The sequence below is a fragment of the Ranitomeya variabilis genome, chromosome 2 (genome assembly GCF_051348905.1).
Source record: "Ranitomeya variabilis isolate aRanVar5 chromosome 2, aRanVar5.hap1, whole genome shotgun sequence".
In the NCBI taxonomy this organism is placed as follows: Eukaryota; Metazoa; Chordata; class Amphibia; order Anura; family Dendrobatidae; genus Ranitomeya; species Ranitomeya variabilis.
The window spans coordinates 180,757,889-180,783,884 of NC_135233.1; the positions used below are offsets into that span (position 1 = coordinate 180,757,889).

At 43.2% G+C, this 25,996-nt stretch overlaps 1 protein-coding gene across 1 annotated transcript in view; it reads left to right on the top strand.

Moving 5' to 3' along the window:
• Positions 1–23,852, top strand: part of LOC143803688 (kinesin-like protein KIF28) — a 257,314-nt gene extending 233,462 nt beyond the window's left edge. Inside the window, exons 15-17 of the mRNA XM_077281467.1 lie at positions 80–198; positions 1,593–1,700; positions 23,577–23,852. Coding sequence (XP_077137582.1) covers positions 80–198; positions 1,593–1,700; positions 23,577–23,852 — 503 coding nt within the window. The remainder of the gene's footprint in view (positions 1–79; positions 199–1,592; positions 1,701–23,576) is intronic.
• The last annotated feature ends 2,144 nt before the right edge of the window (positions 23,853–25,996 follow it).

Below are 25,996 nucleotides of genomic sequence, written 5' to 3' on the forward strand. Positions count from 1 at the left end.
TTACTGATGTAACTACAGGTTCATTACTATGATCAAATTATTGAAAGCAATCTAATAAATCCAATATCTTTCCATGCAGGTGCTATGCACAATAAAGATGGTAAGCCAGACCCTAGTGTGCTAGCAGCTTTTCACGACTATATCAAATTGATGCCCCTGGTTGCTGAAGCTAATCAGATGAGCGAAGAACTTATGAAGGTAAAAAAAAACACGGATCAAAATGTTTTTATTTGTGATATTAACCCCTTTCTGACCTCGGACGGGATAGTACGTCCGAGGTCAGATCCCCTGCTTTGATGTGGGCTCCGGCGGTGAGCCCACATCAAAGCCGCGACATGTCAGCTGTTTTGAACAGCTGACATGTGTGCGCAATAGCGGCGAGTGGAATCGCAATCCACCCGCCACTATTAACTAGTTAAATGCCGCTGTCAAATGCTGACATCGGCATTTAATTACCGCTTCCGGCCACGCGGCCGGAAATGAACACATCGCCGACCCCATCACATGATCGGGGGGTCAGCGATGCATCGGCTTAGTAACCAGAGGTCTCCTTGAGACCTCTATGGTTACTGATGCTGGCTTGCTGTTAGCGCCACCCTGTGGTCTGCGCTCATAGCAAGCCTGTAATTCAGCGACATAGCAGCGATCATCAGATCGCTGCTATGTAGCAGAGCCGATCAGGCTATGCCAGCTTCTAGCCTCCCAGGGAGGCTATTGAAGCATGGCAAAAGTTAAAAAAAAAATGTTTAAAAAAATATGAAATAAATAAAAAAAAATTAAAGTTTAAATCACCCCCCTTTTGCCCCATTCAAAATAAAACAATAAAAATAAAATCAAATATACACATATTTGGTATCGCCGCGTTCAGAATCGCCCGATCTATCAATAAATATCGGCGTATCGAGAAAAAAAATTGAAACGCCAGAATTACGTTTTTTTGGTCTCTGCGACATTGCATTAAAATGCAATAACGGGCGATCAAAAGAACGTATCTGCACCAAAATGGTATCATTAAAAACGCCAGCTCAGCACGCAAAAAAAAGCCCTCACCTGACCCCAGTTCATGAAAAATGGAGACTCTACGGGTATCGGAAAATGGCGCAATTTTTTTTTTTAGCAAAGTTTGGATTTTTTTTTCCATTTTTTTTTTTAGATAAACAATAACCTATACATGTTTGGTGTCTATGAACTCGTAATGACCTGGAGAATCATAATAGCAGGTTGGTTTTAGAATTTAGGGAACCTAGCAAAAAATCCAAACAAAAAACGCACATGGGATTACACTTTTTTTGCAATTTCACCGCACTTGGAATTTTTTTTCCCATTTTCTAGTAAATATCATGGTAAAACCAATGATGTTGTTCAAAAGTACAACTCGTCCTGCAAAAAATAAGCCCTCACATGGCAATATTGACGGAAAAATAAAAAAGTTATGGCTCCGGGAAGGAGGGGAGTGAAAAACGAACACGGAAAAACTGAAAATCCCAACGTTATGAAGGGTTTAATTTTGTTTTACTGAAAAATAGAAAGTTTGTGAGTATGAGTCATTTTTTCTGCCTAATTATTATTCATTTGTTTTTATCTCTAAGTAGGATCTGACATTTGAGCTAAAGGTGAAAAATTTAGCATTGACTGATTCAAGAGGATATGATCTTCAAAAAGAAATAATGGTGAAAGTGATCAAAACAAGTACTCAACAGGTAAGGTTTGCCAAAGTGGAAATCAACTACCAGTTTGGGCTTTCGTGACCATGCCCCATTTTTCAAGTTTGACGTGTCACTTTATGTGGTAATAACTCTGTAATATTTCCACATTTACACCAGTGGTTCTGAGATTGTTAGTGGTAACAATGTTTTGTATTATTTTTTAATGAAAATATTTGAAATTTGCTAAAAATTTAGAATAATTAGCAATTTTAATTTTTTATTGTTTATACCCTTAAACAACATGGCCATACTGAACAAAATGGGTAATAACTACACCAGCATCATTTTTTAAATGTTGTCTTATTTTGTTAGAATGTTAGAAGGGTTTAAATTTATCAGCAATTTTCAATTTGTTTCCAAGCAAATTTTACAAACCCTAGGTTTTTTTTACAGACTTATTCAGCTTTGAAGTTACATTGAGGGGTATATATGTTGGAAATATTCCAAATGTAATACTATTTTATAAACTGCACCCCTGAAATTTTTCAAAATTGCTGTCAGGAAAATGAGTTAACTTACAAGGTGCCTCACAAGAATTAATGCAAAGTGCAATAAAAAAAGAAAATGAAAATTACATTTTTTCCACTGAAATATTGCTTTAGCTCCAAATTTCTCAATTTCACTAAAATAGACTGTATAATTTGTTACTTAATTTATGCTGAGCGTGGCAATTTTCCATATGTTGTCAAAAACCATATTTGGGCACACAGCAGAGCGCAAAAGGAATGCTATTTTTGATTTTTTTGGAGCAAAAATTTGTCTTATCTAGATAGTGAATGCCTTGTTGCATTTGCAGTGTCCTTGAAAAGGCAAAACAGCAGAAGCTCCCCTCAAGTGACCCCATTGCGGAAAGTATACCACTCGAGAAATGTATCTTCTGGTAATGTTGAACATTTTGAACCCACAGCTGCTTCACTGAACTTTATAATATTTGAACCCAACTTTAGCCTCAGTGTTTTCGATGTCAAAAGTGGTAATAGAAGAAAACGAACTCTACAATTTGTTACATAATTTCTACCTACCATGGTAATATCCATATTTGGTTGTTCAATACTAATTAAGTACATGGAATGCAGATTTTCTTTGCTTGTTGGTGCCATTTGTAGAGCCGCTGAGGTACCAGAATAGCAGTGGCCCAAATTTGGAAACTACACTATGGAAGGAATTCAACTAGGAGTCTAGTGAGTATTTTTAACCCATAGGTGCCTCATATAATTTTATAATATTTGGCAGTGGATATAAGCAAAAATACATTTTTTGCCAGTAAAATTATATATCTTTCTATGAAAGGAGGATCTGGGTCATTATTTATTACAATGGGCAATTTTATTATAAAAAAAAAATATTTTGTGAATATAATACACACAATAAGGTTAGGACACGTGCCTACGGCAGGAGGGAGTGGGGGCGGCACCTGAGCAAGGTTTTTTTTTATTATAGTCCGGAGCCCGCCCCCTTCGTCTTCCGGCTGCTGCTGGGCTCTCGGATTCCATGCTGTCACATGTACTGCACAGGGAGCTGGAAAAGGAAACACGTCATACTGCAGGCCCCACCCCCTCCTTGCTGTGGCGCCAAGTTCAGTTCCTTCCTGAGTGCCACAGCAGCTGCTGGGGAGGATGGTGCAGATTGCTGTGTCCAGGTCAGTTGTGCGGTGCTTGGTGTGGAACTACTAGTCCCAGCATGTCCAGACAGACTCGCCTGTCCAATCACCCATTGACTCTGTAGATGTCTCAGCATGTCCTATGTAGTAGGGCAGACATACCACCTGTGCAGCTGCAACGGGGCCCTGAGCAGGAGGGGGCCCTGGAAGAAGTAATCGTGGTGCATAATTGATCACAGAGCCGGCGGCAGCTTCAGTGCTAGCAGGAGAGGCCGGGCCCACTCTGCTGCAGACTACACAAGATTATACTGAGAGGGGCCCTGTCCCCACCTGTTAGTGTTGATGCTGCGGTCTGCGGGGAGGGAAGGAGCATCACACTGAGCCTCATTGGAACGGTTGATATCCAAAAAATATCGGATATCGCCGATACCGATACCGGAAACCAATGCAAGTCAATGGGACACAAATATCGGATTTAAAATAAACCCTTTCTTTCCTTGTAGGTTAATTCTACATGAAGGAAAACAACTAAGAATAATGTAGAATGTATTGGGGGAGGTGGAGGAGACATTAAAGGTTTAGCCCAATCAAATGGAATAGCAGGAATTAATTTTTTTTTTAAGACGTTCGGAGTTACTAAGATATTGACTATGTTAAGCTTTTTTATATTTTATCAGATATTTATGTTTCACTACTTCCATGCTCTTCACCTTCTTTTTTACTTCTCCCACACTTTCTTCTTCATTATCCTCAACAGCAGCATATTTTTCATCAACTTCTTCTTCACCTTATTCATCTCTTCTTCTTCACCTTCTTCCTATTATTCTTTTTTTTTACATTCTTCATATTCTTCTTATTCAACTATTCTTCTTCTTCATATTCTACTTCTTCATCTTTTTCATATTCTTCTTCTTCATCATATTCTTATTTGTGACAGGCATTCCTGTAGTAGTTATCTATAAAAGTTTGAAGATTGCACCTTTCGTTCGGCCTGTCACAAAAGATTTACAACAGGATTTGTCCACGTTCAGTTGGGCCTGCAGCAGCAGGTTTTTTTCAGGGGCACCACGAGGAGGAACGGACTCACCCCCCATACACTGCTTAGTCTTCTTCTGCTTATAATTTAGGTAATATCTTTTGCTCTGATTTTTAGTCTTATATGCTTAATGTTCTTCTGCTTTTTGTTCTGCAGCTTCTTGTTCTTCTGCTTCTTGGTCTAATTCGGGGTGGTCTTCAGGGTCGTCGTCTCCGGGTCGTCATGTCCGGGGTCGTCATGTTCTTCGGGGTGGTCTTCAGGGTCATCGTCTCCGGGGTCGTCGTCTCTGGGGTCGTTGCTTTCTTCGGGGTGGTCTTCAGGGTCATCGTCTTTAGAGTCGTCGTCAGGGAGATCCAGAGTGATTACCAAAAACCATTTCAAAAAGCTTGAACTTGGAAATGTAGCAGAAGGTACAAGAAGGCTGAGGAACAGCCGAGAATCAGCTGACGGTACTGGAACTCGGATGGGTAGCCGAAGGTACAAGAGCCAATGGAACTACCGAGGACCAACTGACGGTACTGGAACCTGGTTACTAAGCAGGAGGTACCCGTGCCAGAAAGCACTACCAAGGACCACCAGACGGTGGAACTCTGATACCGAGAAGGAGGCACCTAAGCCAAATGCTCTGCTTGGAACCAGCTGACGGTACTGGAACCAGGATGGGTAGCAGAAGGTACAAGAGCAAACGACACTGCTGAAAACCAGCTCACGGTACTGGAACCCGGATGGGTAGCAGAAGGTACAAGAGCCAATGGAACTACCGAGGACCAGCTGACGGTACTGGAACCAGTTACTAAGCAGGAGGTACCCGTGCCAGAACGCACTACCAAGGACCACCAGACATTGGTGGAACTCGGATACCGAGAAGGAGGCACCTAAGCCAAAGGCTCTGCCTGGAACCAGCTGACGGTACTGGAACCAGGATGGGTAGCAGAAGGTACAAGAGCCAATGAAACTACCGAGGACCAACTGATGGTACTGGGACCCGGTTACTAAGCAGGAGGGACCCGTGCCTGAAAGCACTACCAAGGACCACCAGACGTTGGTGGAACTCGGATACTGAGAAGGAGGCACCTAGGCCAAAGGCTCTGCCTGGAACCAGCTGACGGTACTGAAACCCAGGGGGACCTATTCAAGATTGACTTCTAAGGAACCAGCTAATGGTGCTGGAACTCAGATAGTCAGCAGAAGGTCCACATGAACAAAAAATTGCAAGGCCGCGAGCCGGCCGGAGTTACCGAAAACCCACAGTCCTACATGGGGAGCTTGTCCTATTGGCACTATGGAACCAGCCTTGATTGCCAGATCCCGCAGCCCACATAGGAAGCACCTAAACTGCAGGCACCATACAGTTGGCTAACCCGACCGCAACCTGACAGGACAACGTATTGGAGGCAAAGTGACCTTGACACTACCCGGAAACAGCTGGAGTGCTGGAACCAGGCTGGGCAGGAGGGAGCACCCGTGCCAAAGACACTTCTGAGTGGCAACTGGCAGTGTTGGAGCCCAGGGATTACAGGAGAAACAGAGTGTAGACAGAGGCCTAATTGGAGCAAGTTGAAAGGGAACCTGTCATCCCCCCAGGCATTTGTAACTAAAAGAGCCATCTTATGCAGCACTAATGCTGCACAAGGAAAAGGTGGCTCTTTTAGTTATGCTCCTTGCACACGTTGAAGTCAACACTTATAAAATGTGTCCCCTCATACTGTGAAACCGTCCCGGAGGCGGGACTTTCCTTCTTAATGAGACGCAGCACAGCCGTCATTCCTTGGTGCCGTGCGCCGCCTCCTGAGCGTTGTTTGAATCTGTCCCGGAGTCTGCGCTGTTATGTTATCCCTTGGGCATGTGCAGTTAGCGCTGTCCGTCTTCTGACATCATTTGATGTCAGGCTGACTGCACCTGTGCGGCCGCGCTGCCCGAGATCCCACCCCGCAGTGTGAATAAATCATCAAAACACTGCGGGGCGGGATCTTGCCTGCTGAAATAAAAGCGGCTGGGCACGTTGTATTGTGGGACTGTCAATGCCATGAAGTTACGGAAGGTGTCAGTCTCCACCAGCCTGAATGATAGCATTTCAAGGGACAGTAGTTTTGCAATGCCAGCATTCAGAGCCTGTGCTCGGGGGTGGTTTGCCGAGTATGGCCACCTTTTCTCCCATGCCTGTGCTACTAATGGCTGTAGACTGGCCTGGGAGTGTGAGGATGACAGGGAACGTGGTGCAGTGGGTGGAATTACACTGTGTCTCTGTCCAACAGTGCCAGAGGTTCTTCCATGGCGATCCTGTGAGGAAGCCGAACCAGCAGTGTGTGAGCTGGAGGAAGAGGCTACAACACGAGCTAAAGAGGTGGTAGGTGCTGCAGTAGGTTGGCCTAGGTCTTCAGTGTGTTTTTGTAACTCCACCACGTGCTTGGTCCACACATGCTTCCACATATTTGTGGTATTGAGGTTGCTGACACTTTTCCCTCTTTTGACTTTCTGATTACACAGCTTGCATTTGACAAAGCAAATGTCATCTGCAACTGTGTCAAAAAAGGACCAGGCACTGCAAGTCTTGGGAGCACCCATTTTGGGTTTTGGAAGAGGCATGCTCCTAATGGGTGTCGAAGTTGAGCCTACAGGCAACGCAGTCTTCCCCCTCCCTCTCCCTCCTTTTTGGGCCGTTTGGGTAATCTCTTCCTCAGAGCTGCTCCCACCACCTTCCTGTACCTCACGCCATGATGGGTCAAGGACCTCATCATCTACAGTACCCTCTTCCAACAACTGCTTCTCCTGGGTAGTCTCGGCAGCACAGTACGCACCAGAAAGTGGCACCTGAGTCTCATTATCAGATGTGTACTGAGGTGTGCAGACCATTGGCACTGGCCCACCCGCCTCTTCGGATTCAGAGAGACAAAGCAGTTGCGCATCACTGCATACTGCCTCTTCTTCAGTTTCTCGAATGCTGCTTGGCTGGCCCCCTCTTTCCAAGCAAGAGATTCAGAGAACAGAAGTAGAGATGGCTCCTGTCCAGGGCTCTCTGACTGCCTGGGCAATTTGGCAGGTGGTGAAGAGACAGATGGGTGCTCTTCAGTGCTCTGTGCCTGAGAGGATGTGGCACTAATTGAAGTCGATGCGTTAGCTGCCATCCATCTGACAACAGATTCAATTTGTTCGTCCCGCAGCAGTGGGGTACAGCAAGCTCCTACAAAGCTGCGCATGAAGGACTGTTGCCTGCTAAAACTGGGGGATGATGAGTTACCGGTGCCCGCAGCAGGCACAGAATCCCCATGTCCTCTCCCTGCAGAAACTCCACGGCCATGACCACGTGCCTTACTCCCTGCCTTCTTCATCTTGGTAGACTGATAAAGATAGGCAGAAAAGTACTTAGGGCTTAGTGTGCTTATTCCTGAAAGGCTGCTAATAGTTATAAGAAACACTAATTTTATAAAGTGCGGACTAGACTTTAATATAAGCTAATGTGGCCTACACAACTGTAAAGTGGAGCGTTTGGTGAACTTTATTAACTTTTGTTTTTGTCACAAAAGACACTGGATGTGACCAAAGATGTAAAACCGATAGTATCACAAACTTTTTGTAGCTATTACAATGCAGGAAGGTAACCTACAATGCAATAGATGAGGCTCCAAAAAATAGGCTAATACTAATCTGGCTGGGGCTGCACAACACAACTGATGGTCCCAACACCATTTATAAGGCAAGAAATCCCACTTATTAAACCTGACAGGGCACACCTGTGAAGTGAAAACCATTCCCGGTGACTACTTCTTGAAGCTCATCAAGAGAATGTCAAGAGTGTGCAAAGCAGTCATCAAAGCAAAAGGTGGCTACTTTGAAGAACCTAGAATATGAGACATAATTTCAGTTGTTTCACACTTTTTTGTTAAGTATGTAATTCCACATGTGTTAATTCATAGTTTTGATGCCTTCAGTGTGAATGTACAATTTTCATAGTCATGAAAATAAAGAAATATTTTTAAATGAGAAGGTGTCCAAACTTTTGGTCTGTACTGTGTATATATATATATATATATATATATATATATATATATAACTCCAAGTAAATCAAACTTCTGTGAAAGCAAACTGTCCACTTAGGAAGCAACACTGTTTGACAATCAATTTCACATGCTGTTGTGCAAATGGAATAGACAACAGATGGAAATTATTGGCAATTATCAAGACACACAATAAAGGAGTGGTTCTGCAGGTGGGGACCACAGACCACATCTCAGTACCGATGCTTTCTGGCTGATGTTTTGGTCACTTTTGAATGTTGGTTGTGCTTTCACACTCGTGGTAGCATGATATTGGCTCTGCAACCCACACAAGTGGCTCAGGTAGTGCAGCTCATCCAGGATGGCATATCAATGCGAGCTGTGGCAAGAAAGTTTGCTGTGTCTGTCAGCATAGTGTCCAGAGGCTAGAGGCACTACTAGGAGACAGGCCAATACACCAGGAGAGGTGGAGGGGGCCGTAGGAGGGCAACAACCCATCATGCAAGGTTCAACAGGAGGAGCACTGCCAGAGCCATGCAAAATGACATCCAGCAGGCCACAAATGTGCATGTGCCTGCACAAACGGTTAGAAACCGACTCCATGAGGATGGTCTGAGTGCCCGACGTCCACAGATGGGGGTTGTGCTCACAGCCCAACACCATGCAGGACACTTGGCATTTGCCACAGAACACCAGGATTGGCAAATTCGTCACTGGCACCCTGTGCTCTTCACAGATGAAAGCAGGTTCACACTGAGCATATGTGACTGACATGACAGAGTCTGGAGACATCGTGGAGAGCGATTTGCTGCCTGTAACATCCTTCAGCATGACCGGTTTGGCAGTGGGTCAGTAATGGTGTGGGGTGGCATTTCTTTGGAGGACTGCACAACCCTCCATGTGCTCTCCAGAGGTAGCCTGACCTTCTCTGGTTCCGAAATAAGATCCTCAGACCCCTTAAGAACTATATGCTGGTGCGGTTGGCCCTTGGTTCCTCCTAATGCAGGACAATGCCAGACCTCATGTGGCTGGAGTGTGTCAGAAGTTCCTGCAAGATGAAGGCATTGAAGCTATGGACTGGCCCGCCCATTCCCCAGACCTAAATCCGATTGAACACATCTGGAATACCATGTCTTGCACCATCCACCAATGTCACTTTGCACCACAGACTGTCCGGGAGTTGGTGGATGCTTTAGTCCAGGTCTGGAAGGAGATCTCTCAGGAGACCATCCACCGCCTCATCAGGAGCATGCCCAGGCGTTGTAGGGAGATCATACAGGCACGTGGAGGCCACACATACTACTGAGCATCATTTCCTTGTCTTGATGCATTTCCACTGAAGTTGGATCAGCCTGTAACTTCAGTTTCCACTTTGATTTTGAGCATCATCCCAACTCCAGACCTCCGTGGAATGTTAGTTTTGATTTACGTTGATCATTTTTAGGTTTTATTATTTTCAACACATTCCACTACGTAATGAATAAAGATTTACGACTGTTCCCTTTATTTTTTTGAGCAGTATATATATACACTCACTGGCCACTTTATTAGGTACACCATGCTAGTAACGGGTTGGACCCCTTTTGCCTTCAAACTGCCTCAATTCTTCGTGGCATAGATTCAACAAGGTGCTGGAAGCATTCCTCAGAGATTTTGGTCCATATTGACATGATGGCATCACACAGTTGCCGCAGATTTGTCGGCTGCACATCCCTGATGCGAATCTCCCGTTCCACCACATCCCAAAGATTTCATGTTGTTTACGCCAAATTCTGACCCTACCATCCGAATGTCGCAGCAGAAATCGAGACTCATCAGACCAAGCAACGTTTTTCCAATCTTCTACTGTCCAATTTCGATGAGCTTGTGCAAATTGTAGCCTCAGTTTCCTGTTCTTAGCTGAAAGGAGTGGTACCCGGTGTGGTCTTCTGCTGCTGTAGCCCATCTGCCTCAAAGTTCGACGCACTGTGCGTTCAGAGATGCTCTTAGGCCTACCTTGGTTGTAACGGGTGGCGATTTGAGTCACTGTTGCCTTTCTATCAGCTCGAACCAGTCTGCCCATTCTCCTCTGACCTCTGGCATCAACAAGGCATTTCCGCCCACAGAACTGCCGCTCACTGGATTTTTTTTCTTTTTCGGACCATTCTCTGTAAACCCTAGAGATGGTTGTGCGTGAAAATCCCAGTAGATCAGCAGTTTCTGAAATACTCAGACCAGCCCTTCTGGCACCAACAACCATGCCACGTTCAAAGGCACTCAAATCACCTTTCTTCCCCATACTGATGCTCGGTTTGAACTGCAGGAGATTGTCTTGACCATGTCTACATGCCTAAATGCACTGAGTTGCCGCCATGTGATTGGCTGATTAGAAATTAAGTGTTAACAAGAAGTTGGACAGGTGTACCTAATAAAGTGGCCAGTGAGTGTATATATATATATGCTGAGGATAAGATGAAGGAGAGAGGGCACTCACCGGTCTTCTATAAAATCACTTCTTTATTATAAACTTGACATCCAGAGTAAAGGCAGCGGCCGGGGGAGAGAGAAGGAGCAGGGGTGGACGACGGCCGTTTCGCGCTTGTCCTGCGCTTCTACGGGTCGATTAGTGTTCAGGACCGGCAGCAGTTTATAGTGTGCCAGACTGGACACCTCCCACCGCTCGATCCCTCCCACCAACCGGAAACTACACCAAGCACAATGTAAAAACATTAAAAGGACAAATTAAAAACAATTAGTATCGGAGTACACGCATTTACAGAAAGTGCATTACAACAAGACATTAGTGTATTACACAGGAGAATTTCAAAACCGCCGCGCTCCGCGGCGAACCAATCCTATTTACTTTAAAGGAACAGAGACTCTTGCGCCACCTATAGGAAAATGGACATATCGACCCTGTCATTGAAGCCAAGCGGACCCATGGCGCCACTGCGCAGGATCCACCTGGCCTCACACCTCAGGAGCAGATTGTCCAAATCGCCACCCTGGCTTCACGCTTGGCTTCAATGACAGGGTCGATATGTCCATTTTCCTATAGGTGGCGCAAGAGTCTCTGTTCCTTTAAAGTAAATAGGATTGGTTCGCCGCGGAGCGCGGCGGTTTTGAAATTCTCCTGTGTAATACACTAATGTCTTGTTGTAATGCACTTTCTGTAAATGCGTGTACTCCGATACTAATTGTTTTTAATTTGTCCTTTTAATGTTTTTACATTGTGCTTGGTGTAGTTTCCGGTTGGTGGGAGGGATCGAGCGGTGGGAGGTGTCCAGTCTGGCACACTATAAACTGCTGCCGGTCCTGAACACTAATCGACCCGTAGAAGCGCAGGACAAGCGCGAAACGGCCGTCGTCCACCCCTGCTCCTTCTCTCTCCCCCGGCCGCTGCCTTTACTCTGGATGTCAAGTTTATAATAAAGAAGTGATTTTATAGAAGACCGGTGAGTGCCCTCTCTCCTTCATCTTATCCTCAGCATTTCCATACAGACTTTATTTCCTCATGAGGAGCACCGTGGTCACACTGGTTTATGCATTAAGGGGTTCCTACCCGGGTTTCCCCCACAGAATGGTCTGTCTGTTTTTTCAGTAAATGGGACAGTGCCGCTCATGTTTCTTCTTTTTGCTGCATTGTATATATATATATATATATATACTAGACTGTGGCCCGATTCTAATGCATCGGGTATTCTAGAATATGCATGTCCCCGTAGTATATGGACAATGATGATTCCAGAATTCGCGGCAGACTGTGCCCGTCGCTGATTGGTCGAGGCAACCTTTATGACATCATCGTCGCCATGGCAACCATTATGACATCTACGTCGATACTGTGCCCGTCACTGATTGGTCGAGGCGAATTCGCGGCAGACTGTGCCTGTCGCTGATTGGTCCAGGCAACCTTTATGACATCATCATCGCCTGGCGGCCTCGACCAATCAGAGATGCGGGATTTCCAGGACAGACAGACAGACAGACAGAAAAACCCTTAGACGATTATATATATAGATATATATAGCAAAAATTATGTAATGACCGGCCTTGGAGGATATTCATTCAGCTGTTTAATTTTGTAGAAGATTAATTTTGTACAAGAAAAGCAGATCACACACATGGCACAAAAGTAGCTTGGTTAAAAAAAGTAACCATTACTGACTACCACATTTTTTGTTCTTAATTTCTTTTAGTGTTTCTTAAAGCCAGAATGTTGCCATTTGAAATTACTTTAGTTTTTTGCCATGTCTGTGATCTGCTTTTTTTTCTACAAAATTAAACAACTGAATGAACATCCTCCAAGGCCGGTGATTACATAATTTTTGCCAGGGGTTGTATGTGTATATATCTATTCTATCTTTTCTATACTAAATTGTGAGTGTGATTTTTACTGTACACCGGACATGAATTGCCGGCTTTTCAAACGACACCGGTGCGTAAAAATAAGTACTCGCATGGTGCAAGTGCTGTGCGATTTTTTAAAATTTTTTTATTTTTTTTTCTTGCACCCATTGACTTGCATTGGCGAGTCTCGGCTGATATACGGGTGAAATCACTCGCACGTATAATACAGCCGAGGAAAAAAAAGGATGATGGGAGCTTCCCCATAGATTAATACTGGTCCGAGTGTTATGCGATTTTTGTCTCACATGGCACTCGTCCGTATTCCTTGCTAGTGTGACTCCAGCCTTAGTCATACTCACCAATGGGGGAGGCAGCACTAAAAGTGTCTAGGGCAGCATAAACTCTAAATACAGCCCTGATGGGTGCCCAAGATTTTTGATCCCAAAATGTGATTGGAAAGCAGTGGCCGGAGGCTATGGCCAGGATCATATAATGATTAGATGAAATACCAGTATATTATAATATCAACATGACGTAAAAAAAATAAGCCACATAATAGGATAGTAATTTAAACAATTTGTAATCTGGGTTTTCAAATAAAATCCAGTGAATTGACTAAATCAATCATGTTGCTATGTGACCTATGCGGTCCGGCCATAGTATCGTTCTGGTATCCTTTCTATGGCAATAATATTAGTAAAGGCATCAAAAGGTTAATTACCCATTTCGTAGTGATCCCTGCCAAGACTGCGGCCAAGTAGGGGTACTCAGCATATGTGCGAGACATGTTGCAGGTTTGAAACACGCACCACAGGTTAGTTTACACAGAGTAAAAAAGAAGCACATCTATACATCCCATTCACTTTGCTGGAAATATAAAACGCTGCGCTATTGACTCAGCAAAAATACACAGAGTCAAAAACTCATGACAAACTCACGTGCGCTGTCACGTATACACATCTCAGCACGTGACGTGGAGTGTGCTTGGAAGGGTTAATTTATCTCCTCTCACTCAATCCAGCTCTCAACCTTTGCTTTAGGCTATAAAGTGAGCGTAAATCACACCCGACACATTCAGCACACCCCGATTTCTTAACATGCTGTCACCACTCATCAAACTCACAGGGTGAGGAGTCCCCAAAATATATTACTGTCAGACATTCAAAAGGTCACAAACTCTTTCAAAGGCTATGGATTATTTTAGAGCAGTCAAGGGTCAAAATATTAAAGATTTTAATCTTTAATATATAAATATATAGTTCTTACAATATAAGATATAAAAAAGTAAAAATAAAAAAACACAAATATGCAAAACAGTTAAAAAATAAAATGGAAGAAATAACAGAAAAATCTTAACATTTACATCTACAGTTATTTTCTGTTTTCCTTGAGAGAAGGAGAAATGAATTATGGATCGCATCAGCCTCCCAGGCTGCCCTCATATGTGAACCCCTTCTTTTTGTGCCAACCAGCTTTTTATAGTCCTGACCTTAGCCTCTTATATCCAGGATTACCAGGATTGGCCCCTTTAAAAGATGCTATCTGTGAATGGACAATGGGCTGAGCTGTGACATTTCAAATGTCCTGTGTCTCCCTCCCTATCTCTCTACAGACAATAAGCGCTAGAGAACCAAATTTTATAAAAAACAAGTTTTATTGAAGAAAAACAACAAAAAACAAAAACAAAATACCAAAATTATAAACATAATAGGCTTTAAAAAGTGGGAAACCAAAATGCGGCATGAGAACCCACCATATTGTAAGAGGTACTTGCAAAGACTAACCAACCCAATGGGATGCACATGGTCTATTTTAAAGATGTTTACTGCAAAGTGTGTCTGAACCTGAAAACCAAGTTCCTAGAAACAGACAAGTAGCAATGTGCAAATAACAATGTGCAAATAACAATGTGCAAATAGATACCTCTGGTGGGTGCTACACGCCTGCCCCTACGCACGTTTCGGCAATCAGCCTTCTTCTGGGGGTGGCATCACACCAGTACAAATCAGTTTATATAGTTTAAGATAACCAATCACAAAACATATCACATAATGAGTGAACAAAATACCTAAAACGCTCTCTCTATGGTCAGAATGCTGCCGGGACCTAATACCACATCCTTTGAAGGGTGTGAACGTGATGTTCTCATACGCACCAATCATAGACCCGCATCATCAGTTCAAACCAATCATATCTGAGCATACGCCCATTCATTTTGACCATCCATGTTCAGTTACCTGAAAGGGGGTATGACATACATAATCCCTGGCCAATCGAGCAACAGAAGGAGTGTCAGGAGAACATTCACAACAAAAACACCCCTATATATAAAATGGTACCGATCAGGCCATAAATAGATGAATTGGTGTTGCGGGTATAAATAGCGCACCTCGCCTGATGTGGAAGGAGATGTAGGGGAGCGCATCAAAATCGGCGATCCGGCCACAGATCCAGCCCTGCAGGAAGCCGGGTCACATGACCGAGTCCGCCGAGTCCGAGGACACGCCCCGCAACGCTCCCTGAACACCGTGGTAACGGCGCGTGCGTATATCCACGCCTGAAGGAATGCCCGGTCTTATGGAAGGAGATGCAGGGGAGCGCATCAAAGTCGGCGATCCGGCCACGGATCCAGCCCCGCAGGAAGCCGGGTCACATGACCGAGTCCGCCGAGTCCGAGGACACGCCCCGCAACGCTCCCTGAACACCATGGCAACGGCGCGTGCGTACATCCACACATGAAGAAATGCCCGGTCACAAAGCTTATGCCAAAGACTATACTACGCACATCATTCACACCAAGCGGACGTGACACAATACATTAAGGTGAAACAATGTGAAGATGCAAATATTTAAAATACATAAGAGATATAATTGTGAACAAAATAAGAACAGTGTAAATAATAAATATAAATACTTTATAATGTGAAGGTACAATTACTCGAAATAAGAAATAAATATAAGCAAGATGTGAAACAGTGTAAATAAATAATATAAATATATATTATAAATGCATTGTTACCGAAATGGACCATAAATAAGTGCATACAATCAAAAAGATTGAGAAAATGAAAATAAAAATAAAAATGTGAATGACAAAGCACAAATGTAAAACCAGCCCATCTATAAAACAAGGGACTGCGTGTGTAAAAACATCCAAATACTAAAAAAGCAACACAAAAAGTATATATATAGCACTGCATCTCTCTACAAATACATATCTACAATGGCATAGCACATTCGTTAAAATTGAATAAATATGAAAAATATACCATATTGAAACCATAAATGACACAAAATTATGTGTCAAAACTATAAAAAACAACACCATATTACAAATATAAAATATCAAAAACACAAAAATGTCACATAAATATAATTTCTCCGAAAATTCTTTAAGATCTTCATCTGTTCGGGCCAAAGGATAAATGGCACCTCAAAAACAGGATATGGAAACTGGTCAGACCCAGAGCAAAACAGTCATCACCACGAGAGCATCTATATTCCAAACACACACATTCTAAACGAAAAAAAGGGGGAGAAAAAGAATAATTAAAATATGATAAACATACAGGTATGATTAAAAAATGAAGAGGGCGAATCAGAGGAAAGGAACAAAGCTGAGAGCTTCATTGAGTCCATTAGGATGCATGGACCCCAGGGTCCAGATCCACCTCGTCTCTAAACGGGCCAAAGACCGACTAATCTCTCCTCCCCTAACACCCAGCACAATACGATCTATACCTCTCACTTGTAGACCCGTAGGGTCACTTTGATGAAAGAGTTTGAAGTGTCTGGGCAAAGTACGTAACCGATCCACATCTTTTTCTTCCCCGGCGGCAGCAATGTCACGAACATGCTCTCTGGTTCGAATTTTTAATGCCCTAGTGGTCAAACCAGTGTAAATTTTGTTACATGGACAACGGGCCAAATAAATAACGGCCTTTATTGAACATGTAATGGTTTGGGTAATTTTAAATTCTTTGCTGCCGTCAGAGGAGTGGAATGTGGTGGCACGTTCAATGTTGGGGCAGGCTACACACTTTCCGCAAGGAGAACATCCCCATTTGTTTTTGCGATGCTGTGCAAAAGGGAGTATAGGTTGATCACTTTTTTTGTAATGGCTCTGTACCAAAATGTCTCTAAAATTACGGGCCCTTCTTGCAGTAATACTTGGCTTAGGAGACAGGTATATTTGAAGTGTTTGGTCGGCCAAAAGGATTGGCCAATATTTGTTTACCACTTTTTGCATTTGAGTCCATTGTGAATGGTATTTGGTGATCAACCTGACCTTATTGTTTTCCATAACGGAATTCATTTTTCCCGAATTAGATGTATATAGGAGATCGTGCCTATTTTGTTTCCGGGCACGAAAATACGCCTTTTTCACTTGTCTATTACTGTAACCCCTAGCACGAAAGCGATCCTTCAATTCCATGGCTCTTTTCTCGAAATCAGCATCCGATGAGCATAGACGACGTATTCTTAAAAATTGTCCAGTAGGTATAGACCTAATTACCTGAGGAGGATGTGCTGATTGCGCATGTAGAACCGAATTCACAGACGTTTCTTTGCGAAACAAATCCGTCTGTAAAAATCCATCACCATCACGTTTCACTGTAACATCCAGGAAGTCTATGGCTTCCATATGGGTTTTATATGTGAAACGTAGATTGATGGTGTTGACATTGAGGTCTTCAAAAAAAGTAACGAGTGTCTGCGGATTTCCCTGCCAGATCAGAAACACATCGTCAATGTACCGCGCCCAGAAAAGGACGCGGTCCACTGACGAGTTCCGATCCAACAGGAATAGGTCCCTCTCCCACAGCCCCAGGAACAGATTGGCATAGGAGGGCGCAAAGGCCGCCCCCATGGCTGTTCCCTGGAGCTGTAGGTAGAGGGACCCACCGAAAAAGAAAAAATTGTGTTTAAGAGCGAACTCCAAGAGTTCCAAAATGAACTGAATTTCTTCTGCCTTGAAAGTGGTCATAGACAAATAATACTCTACTGCTTTCAAGCCATCTTGATGTCGTATGCTGGTATATAAGGCCTCAATGTCACACGTGACAAGGACCGCCTCCTCATCAATATTAATAGAATCAATCTTTCTAAGGAAATCTCCGGTGTCTTTGATGAAGGATGGCAAGTTTTCAACTAGAGATTTCAGTTGTGCGTCTATGTATTTACATGCTTTCTCAAGGAAATTGCCATTACCCGATATTATCGGTCTACCAGGAGGTACTTTGCAGTCCTTATGCACTTTAGGCAGTAAGTACATAGTAGGGATTTTTGGTTCTGTTACAATAAGTGCATCCCGTAATTGCTTGGAAATAATTTGTCGCTCATATGCTGAATCAAGAATTGTAAGGAACGCATCCACATACGATGTAAGTGGATTAAACGACAACCTTTGATAGCATTGTTTGTCGCGCAACTGGCGGTAGGCCTCCGTTTCGTAAAGTTTACATGGCCAAACCACTATATTCCCACCCTTGTCCGCAGGCTTATATACAACATCCCGAATGTCTCCAAGTCTATTCAAGCTTTTTCTTTCATCTGTGGTCAAATTGTCACTATAGATGCCATTAGGAATACTACGTAATTCTTCAGACACTAATTTAACAAATAATTCGACATTGGGGCATGTGGACAAGGGTGGGAACTTGCGCGACTTTTGATATAAACAATGCGGAACCTTACCCAAATCTGCTTCCTCCTGTTCTCTTAATAGCTCTTCCAAAATCTGCAGTGTCTGTTGCTCCTCTTTGGTTGGAAAAGTCCGTTGTATTTCATCGTTGTGGAACCACCTCTTGAAAATCAAAGTACGACCAAAAATATGAAGATCTTTTATTACTGTAAAAAGGTCAAAGCGTGAGCTTGGTGAAAAAGTTAGACCTCTCGACAGCAATTTCAATTCAAGTTCAGAAAAAACATGTTCAGACAAATTAATTACCTTCAGGTGTCCGGTTTCACTCTTAGATTGTTTTGATTTATTACCCTTCTGGGTAGTCTCCCAGTGGCGAACTGTCTTTTTCTTGCCAAACCGTGTGTTAGCCGAAATCCCAGATGACTGTGAAGCATCAGATTGGCCACCAATAGAAGATGTAGATGACATGGACGCTAATCTATTTCTTCTAGTAATAATCTTAGAGTTCCTCCATCTATACACTTTTTGCTGTGTGTAGTCCAAAGTATCCCTAGTAAGTTTTTTTGACTGGGTCTCTTGAATTTGCTTCTCCCATACATCTGATGAAGATTCCATTTGCTCATTAAAGATAAGTAGTCTCTCATTGGATATTGAATCCTTCAATAATGAATATGAGGCGTCCAACTCTTTTTCAATACTCTCAATTACGGTTTTATTCCGCGCAATCAGTAGCTCCATGAATTTATAAGAGCTATTAGTACACACCTCTTCCCATTTAGATATAAAATTCTCTTCCTCAATAGGAAACGAAGGGAATACCTGGACCCTGAGGCCACGTGGAATCATTTGCTTAGTCAAATAATGCTCCAAGAAGGCCTTATTCCACCAAACCTTCGTGCGCCTTTGTAACAGGCGTTTGGTGTTTTCTTGTAGCTCGATCACATTCCTCTGATCACCCACATCATTAGGAGACCCACTCTGAAAAACCTCATTAAGCTTAGTACGCCAGGAGGATTCCCTGGCCTTGTAGTCCATTTGAACGCAACAATTACTGTGAAAAAACACAGAAACAATTAATATAAAACAAAAGGGTTGGATCAAAGAAAATAGATGTATCCACATATCTAGTGGCTAACTAATTAAGCCATGTGGTATCAAAACCTATATTAACCATATGTTGGACATGATAGTGGTTCAATACAAAAAACATGAAAATCCGATAAGAAAATGTACTAGAGAACCAAATTTTATAAAAAACAAGTTTTATTGAAGAAAAACAACAAAAAACAAAAACAAAATACCAAAATTATAAACATAATAGGCTTTAAAAAGTGGGAAACCAAAATGCGGCATGAGAACCCACCATATTGTAAGAGGTACTTGCAAAGACTAACCAACCCAATGGGATGCACATGGTCTATTTTAAAGATGTTTACTGCAAAGTGTGTCTGAACCTGAAAACCAAGTTCCTAGAAACAGACAAGTAGCAATGTGCAAATAACAATGTGCAAATAACAATGTGCAAATAGATACCTCTGGTGGGTGCTACACGCCTGCCCCTACGCACGTTTCGGCAATCAGCCTTCTTCTGGGGGTGGCATCACACCAGTACAAATCAGTTTATATAGTTTAAGATAACCAATCACAAAACATATCACATAATGAGTGAACAAAATACCTAAAACGCTCTCTCTATGGTCAGAATGCTGCCGGGACCTAATACCACATCCTTTGAAGGGTGTGAACGTGATGTTCTCATACGCACCAATCATAGACCCGCATCATCAGTTCAAACCAATCATATCTGAGCATACGCCCATTCATTTTGACCATCCATGTTCAGTTACCTGAAAGGGGGTATGACATACATAATCCATGGCAAATCGAACAACAGAAGGAGTGTATTGAACCACTATCATGTCCAACATATGGTTAATATAGGTTTTGATACCACATGGCTTAATTAGTTAGCCACTAGATATGTGGATACATCTATTTTCTTTGATCCAACCCTTTTGTTTTATATTAGACAATAAGCGCTATAGAGTTTAAAGGTACCTTCACACTCAGCAACTTTACAACGAGAACGACAACGATCCGTGACGTTGCAGCGTCCTGGATAGCGATCTCGTTGTGTTTGACACGCAGCAGCGATCTGGATCCCGCTGTGATATCGCTGGTCGGAGCTAGAAGTCCAGAACTTTATTTGGTCGTCAGGTCGTCGTGTATCGTCATGTTTGACAGCAAAAGCAACGATGTCAGCAATGTTTTACATGGAGCTAACGACCTGTGAGAACGATAAGTGAGTCGCCGTTACGTCACAGGATCGCTCCTGCATCGTTCTGGAGTTGCTGTGTTTGACGTCTCTACAGCGACCTAAACAGCGACAGCGATCGGCTCGTTGTCTATATCACTGCAGCGTTGCCGAGTGTGACAGTACCTTAAGTCCTCTTTTTCTCTGAAGAGACAATTTGCATATTATATTTCCCAGAGGAGCATTGCACAGCGAAGAAGCCTCCTTACCTTGACAAGCCAGAGCTGGTATGTCTCTCTCCATAAGGAGAAACGTTGCCCCTTAGACCGCAGTCCAGAGCCTCTCACCTAGCCAAATTAGTTCTCATGCTTCGCACTGACGAGGGCCAACAGCCCGAAAAAACGTGTCTGCGAATTGAGATACTGATTTGGCTTTTATCCTAAGTCATATTGCACGACTCGTTAAAGGGTTGATTGTGACTTGTAGGATCGTTACTTCCAACAGGTGGCGCTATAGAGTTTAAGTCCTCTTTTTCTCTGAAGAGGCAATTTGCATATTACAGACAATAGGAAATACTCTTTCCTCACTACAAACCATCTGCCAGATCTTTGAAGCTGCCATGCTTGACATCTCTAGCATTCTCATAGGAGACCTCCCTGTGGTTGAGTTCCTGCAATACAGCAGGCAGGTGCTATCTCCTTTGAGCAGAGACAAAATGTGAATGAAACATTAACCAGCTGCTCTACTGACATTATAGGTTATCTTACAATTATATACTTTCTTCACAGAGGCACACAGTCTTAAGGTACCTTCACACGAAGCGACGCTGCAGCAATAGCGACAACGATGCCGATCGCTGCAGCGTCGCTGTTTGGTCGCTGGAGAGCTGTCACACATACCGCTCTCCAGCGACCAACGATGCCGAGGTCCCCGGGTAACCAGGGTAAACATCGGGTTGCAAAGCGCAGGGCCGCGCTTAGTAACCCGATGTTTACCCTGGTTACCAGCGTAAAAGTAAAAAAAACAAACAGTACATGCTCACCTGCGCGTCCCCCAGCGTCCGCTTCCTGACACTGACTGAGCTCCGGCCCTAACAGCACAGCGGTGACGTCACCGCTGTGCTTTCACTTTCACTTTAGGGCCGGCGCTCAGTAAGTGTCAGGAAGCAGACGGCAGGGGACGCGCAGGTGAGTATGTACTGTTTTTTTTTTTTTACTTTTACGCTGGTAACCAGGGTAAACATCGGGTTACTAAGCGCGGCCCTGCGCTTGGTAACCCGATGTTTACCCTGGTTACCAGTGTAAAACATCGCTGGTATCGTTGCTTTTGCTTTCAAACACAACGATACACAGCGATCGGACGACCAAATAAAGTTCTGGACTTTATTCAGCGACCAGCGACATCACAGCAGGATCCTGATCGCTGCTGCGTGTCAAACTAAAAGATATCGCTAGCGAGGACGCTGCAACGTCACGGATCGCTAGCGATATCGTTACGAAGTCGTTTCGTGTGAAGGTACCTTTATTTTTCGGGTAAGTAAGATTTAGTGATAACAGATTTACTGGAAGGCTTGTTTTCTTTGTGGGACTAGTTGAAGTTTTTAATGGTACCCCTTTATGGTAAATAATAAATATCATTTTTTTCCATCAAGATTTTTAAGATAAAGAATGAAAAAAAGATCAGCAATTCAGGAATTGTTCATTTATTTAGTTTTATGCTATACATACACTGTACGGAGATAGTGATTAGACAACTTTATTACACTACGATTACTGAGATATCCCATTTAAACAGTTTTTATATTTGACTACTTTTGCAAACTAAAAAGCAATACTTTACAAAAAATATTTTCTTGCATCGCAGTGAGTACGCCATCACTGAGATTGGTAGACACCAATTGGTAGATCAGGAGACTTTTATCCCTAATGGGGAAATTTTATTCACATTAACCAATGGCATGCCTGTTTTAATGCCAAGCAATGCTCCTTTCATTCTCAATGGAGCTACCAGAAAAAAGTTGAGCGTATCGCTTAGAAGCTCTAGGGAATGAATGGAGTGCAGGTCGCACATGTGCATTGACATTCCATCCTATTGGAGATAAAAGTTCTCCATTCTGTGAATCTGTGCAGGTTGGAGTCATCGGATGCCCACTGTACAGTAAGTTAACACCTATCATTTCGCAGGAGATAACTTTTTTCACCATGTAACCATGAAGCTTTGATACTTTACTTCGGGACTTACCGTAAGTCTTATTACAGGTTGTCATCATTGGTCCATGTAAATACGCAACTGTTAAACTGATAAACAAGGAAAAACGTGTTCATCAGATGACCTCATGTTTTAGGATGCTTCATGTGAATTAAAACATTTATCGTTGCTGGCAGAACATCTTGCTATGTAAACAGGGAATGTGATGATGACAATTTGCAAATTGTTTGGGGGGCTGGACAATTGTGTTAGCAATCATTTGTTCTCAGTCTGTGTTCGCGGGGTCTTGATTTCTTATATCGCTGCTTAGTTCACAGTTCGTGCCCATATAGAGAGACTAATAATTGTCTATCTTAATCTGCTTCATCTTTCAACTCTTCATGCTAATCTGTTGGTAAAAATGATAGATGACAAATCTTGACAAAATTGATTAGTGTGCCCAAATATTATTTATATGGGGAAAAAACTAAAAGTATTAGTGGTTACTTAGCAAGCAAACATAGAAATCAGTGCCAGTTGGCTGCCATCAAGTCTAAGAACATTGTGTAACACTGATATGCAAATAAGTAACAAGGGAAGAAGACAACTGTTTGTTTTATTCCATACGACAAATACATTAATTTTGGCATGAACAAGTGACACAGGTGCACTGAAAAATCAAAAATAACCTAGTCAGTTGCTATAGAAGTTCCCTATGCACATCAATGTATGTAGAAAGCTAAACAATACTGCACATGGGTTATGTTCTTTACAAAAAAGACTTTATACAAAAAAGATAATTTTTTTTATTTCATATGACTTAAGGTATGGATGTGGTCAAAATCCAAGTTCATTAACAGAAAGTTTCTGATGGAAGAACTGTACCAGGGATTCCTGGATGGCAATATGGCATTGGACCGTGAAAATGACCCATTTTGGGATCCAGTTGAGGCTATTCATTTAGGATCAGCTCACATCTGGCTTCAGTCTCTAGCTTACTGTATGAAACTGGAAGAACAGACAGAACTTCTGGATTCTGAGGGGCTAGAGGAGGCCATTATCGTGATAAGTATTACCCCTTGCTCCAGCGGTGGAAGGTAAAGTGCTGCACAATAACATATGCATGAACCATAACAAAACCATAACATTTACAATTTATACTATCAGTTTGTATGAGAAGTGTAGAAAATAAAATGAAAAATTATTTTTGTGCCACCAAAATAAACGCTTTTTAGTTACATTATTTTTGGTGAGCCAGTATGTTTTATCTTACATCATTAGAAGGAAATTACAAAATAATACATGCTTTCTCCTTCTCCCGTGACAGTACCAACTGAGATAGGGTCTCTGCTCATTAAAGACAGGAAACCTACTGAATAAAAGGACTGTACTTTTCCTCCCCATCAGTTTGGTTTCCTGTCCTTGAGGGAACCTAGAAGTGAAGGGCGGTATGGAGCTTACACAGGTCTGGATGGTGTCCGTAGGATTCGGGATACTGGCAGGTCTGAAGATGCCACTCTGGCGAGGAGGTCAGGGTGTGCAGTCACGTGCAGGCAGAGAGCTCTTTGCCAAAAATCTCCAGCTGACAAGCTGTCCTGGGTCTGCGCATGCCAGGGTGCGCTGGTCAGCGTGCTCCATGTTAAGTGCACCAGAGATATGCTCCTGGGTGTGCGCACGTGGGGGGCTCGCTGATGAGGTGTCTGGCGCACCCTGGTGATGAAGTATGAAGTGAAAGCAGACACCAGAATGCAATGACCTCCCGGGTCTGGCGCACCCTGATGACGCAGTGTACCAGAAACCAAAGTGGTCAATACACTGGGTCTGCACACGTGCAGGACCCTCTGGTAGCTCTTTGCGCACAGTGCGCCGAATTGAAGATTCTGACATGGTGAATTCCGGGGCAGGGTCTGGAACAAGAGTGGAAGGTGTGGCTGTGGTATCCTTCTATTATATAGTGGAGGTATAGCCACAGGATGGAGAAAGCATGCAACTTTCATCCTGATGTTATGGAAGTGCTTGAGGACCAGCTGCAGCAGCCACAGCCACCACAGCACCAGCATGATCGTCAGGGACTCGGCAGAGGCAGCCATACCAGTGGTAGCAAGATGAGCTAGAAGAACAGGGCAGGTTATGAATCCGGGGGGGAACGATCATGTGAGCTTAACCAGACTCCATCTCTGGTACCCTATACTGAATGACAGAGTGGTGAGTGATCTTTGTGAAAGTTCACCATGTTAAATAGGTCCGTTTCTCTCTTTATTTTTTACTAGGAAAGGCCTAAGAAGTGTAGTGCCATGCTAAAAAATAAAGAATGTGCACTGTGTGGGGATAACCTACCCATCACGTATATGAAGAGACTCTGCCCGGATTATACTTAGACGACTATTGCTGAAGAAACCCCCAACTTTGCCGTGGATTTATAATCTGTAATTAGGGCGGAGAGGGGTAAAAGGAAGAAAAGACCCAGGTGGTTGATTCAGATGAGTTGGTAAAGTCGGAGGAGCGGGACGAATCAGACTCTTCTTCCTCCGCCTCATCCTCTGATAAGGATGCAGGGCATAGGCTGTGTTTTCCAGTGGAAGACACTGATAAATTAGTAAAAGCCACCAGAACTACTATGGGCATATCAGACACTAAAGCCCCAAGAACTGTCCAGGATATTATGTTGGGGGTTTGAAACAAAAGAATAGGCACACATTTCCTGTTAGTGAGAAAATTAAAATGCTCATTAATAGAGAATGGAAGAAGCCTGAGAAAAAGGAGCCTTGTCATCCAAAAGGAGGTATCTATTTGACGAGGAAGAGGTGGCTCTGTGGGACAAGACCCCTAAGATTGATGTGGTGATGGCCAAGTCATCCAAGAGATTTATCTTGCCCTTTGAAGATCTGAGCACTCTTAAGGGTCCACTGGATAAAAAAAGATGAAGTATATACCTGCGTATGGGAGTGTTCAGCGGGGCATTAAAACCGGTAGTGGCAGCAACCTGCACAGCCTGATCAATGATGATTTGGTTACAGCACTTAGAAGATCAGATCAAGAACAACATCCCTAGAGATAAGATCCTGAATGAAGGAAAGAATGTGCGGTCAGGCGGAGCTCTGGGCATATAGATAAGGACAGAAGGTTATGAAATGTACAAACCTTTATTAAAATGCTGAACACACAATGCATTTCGGCGCCTGAATGCCGCCTTCATCAGGTGTTGGGAGAACATTACAAGCAGATAGCAGCTTATATATAACAAG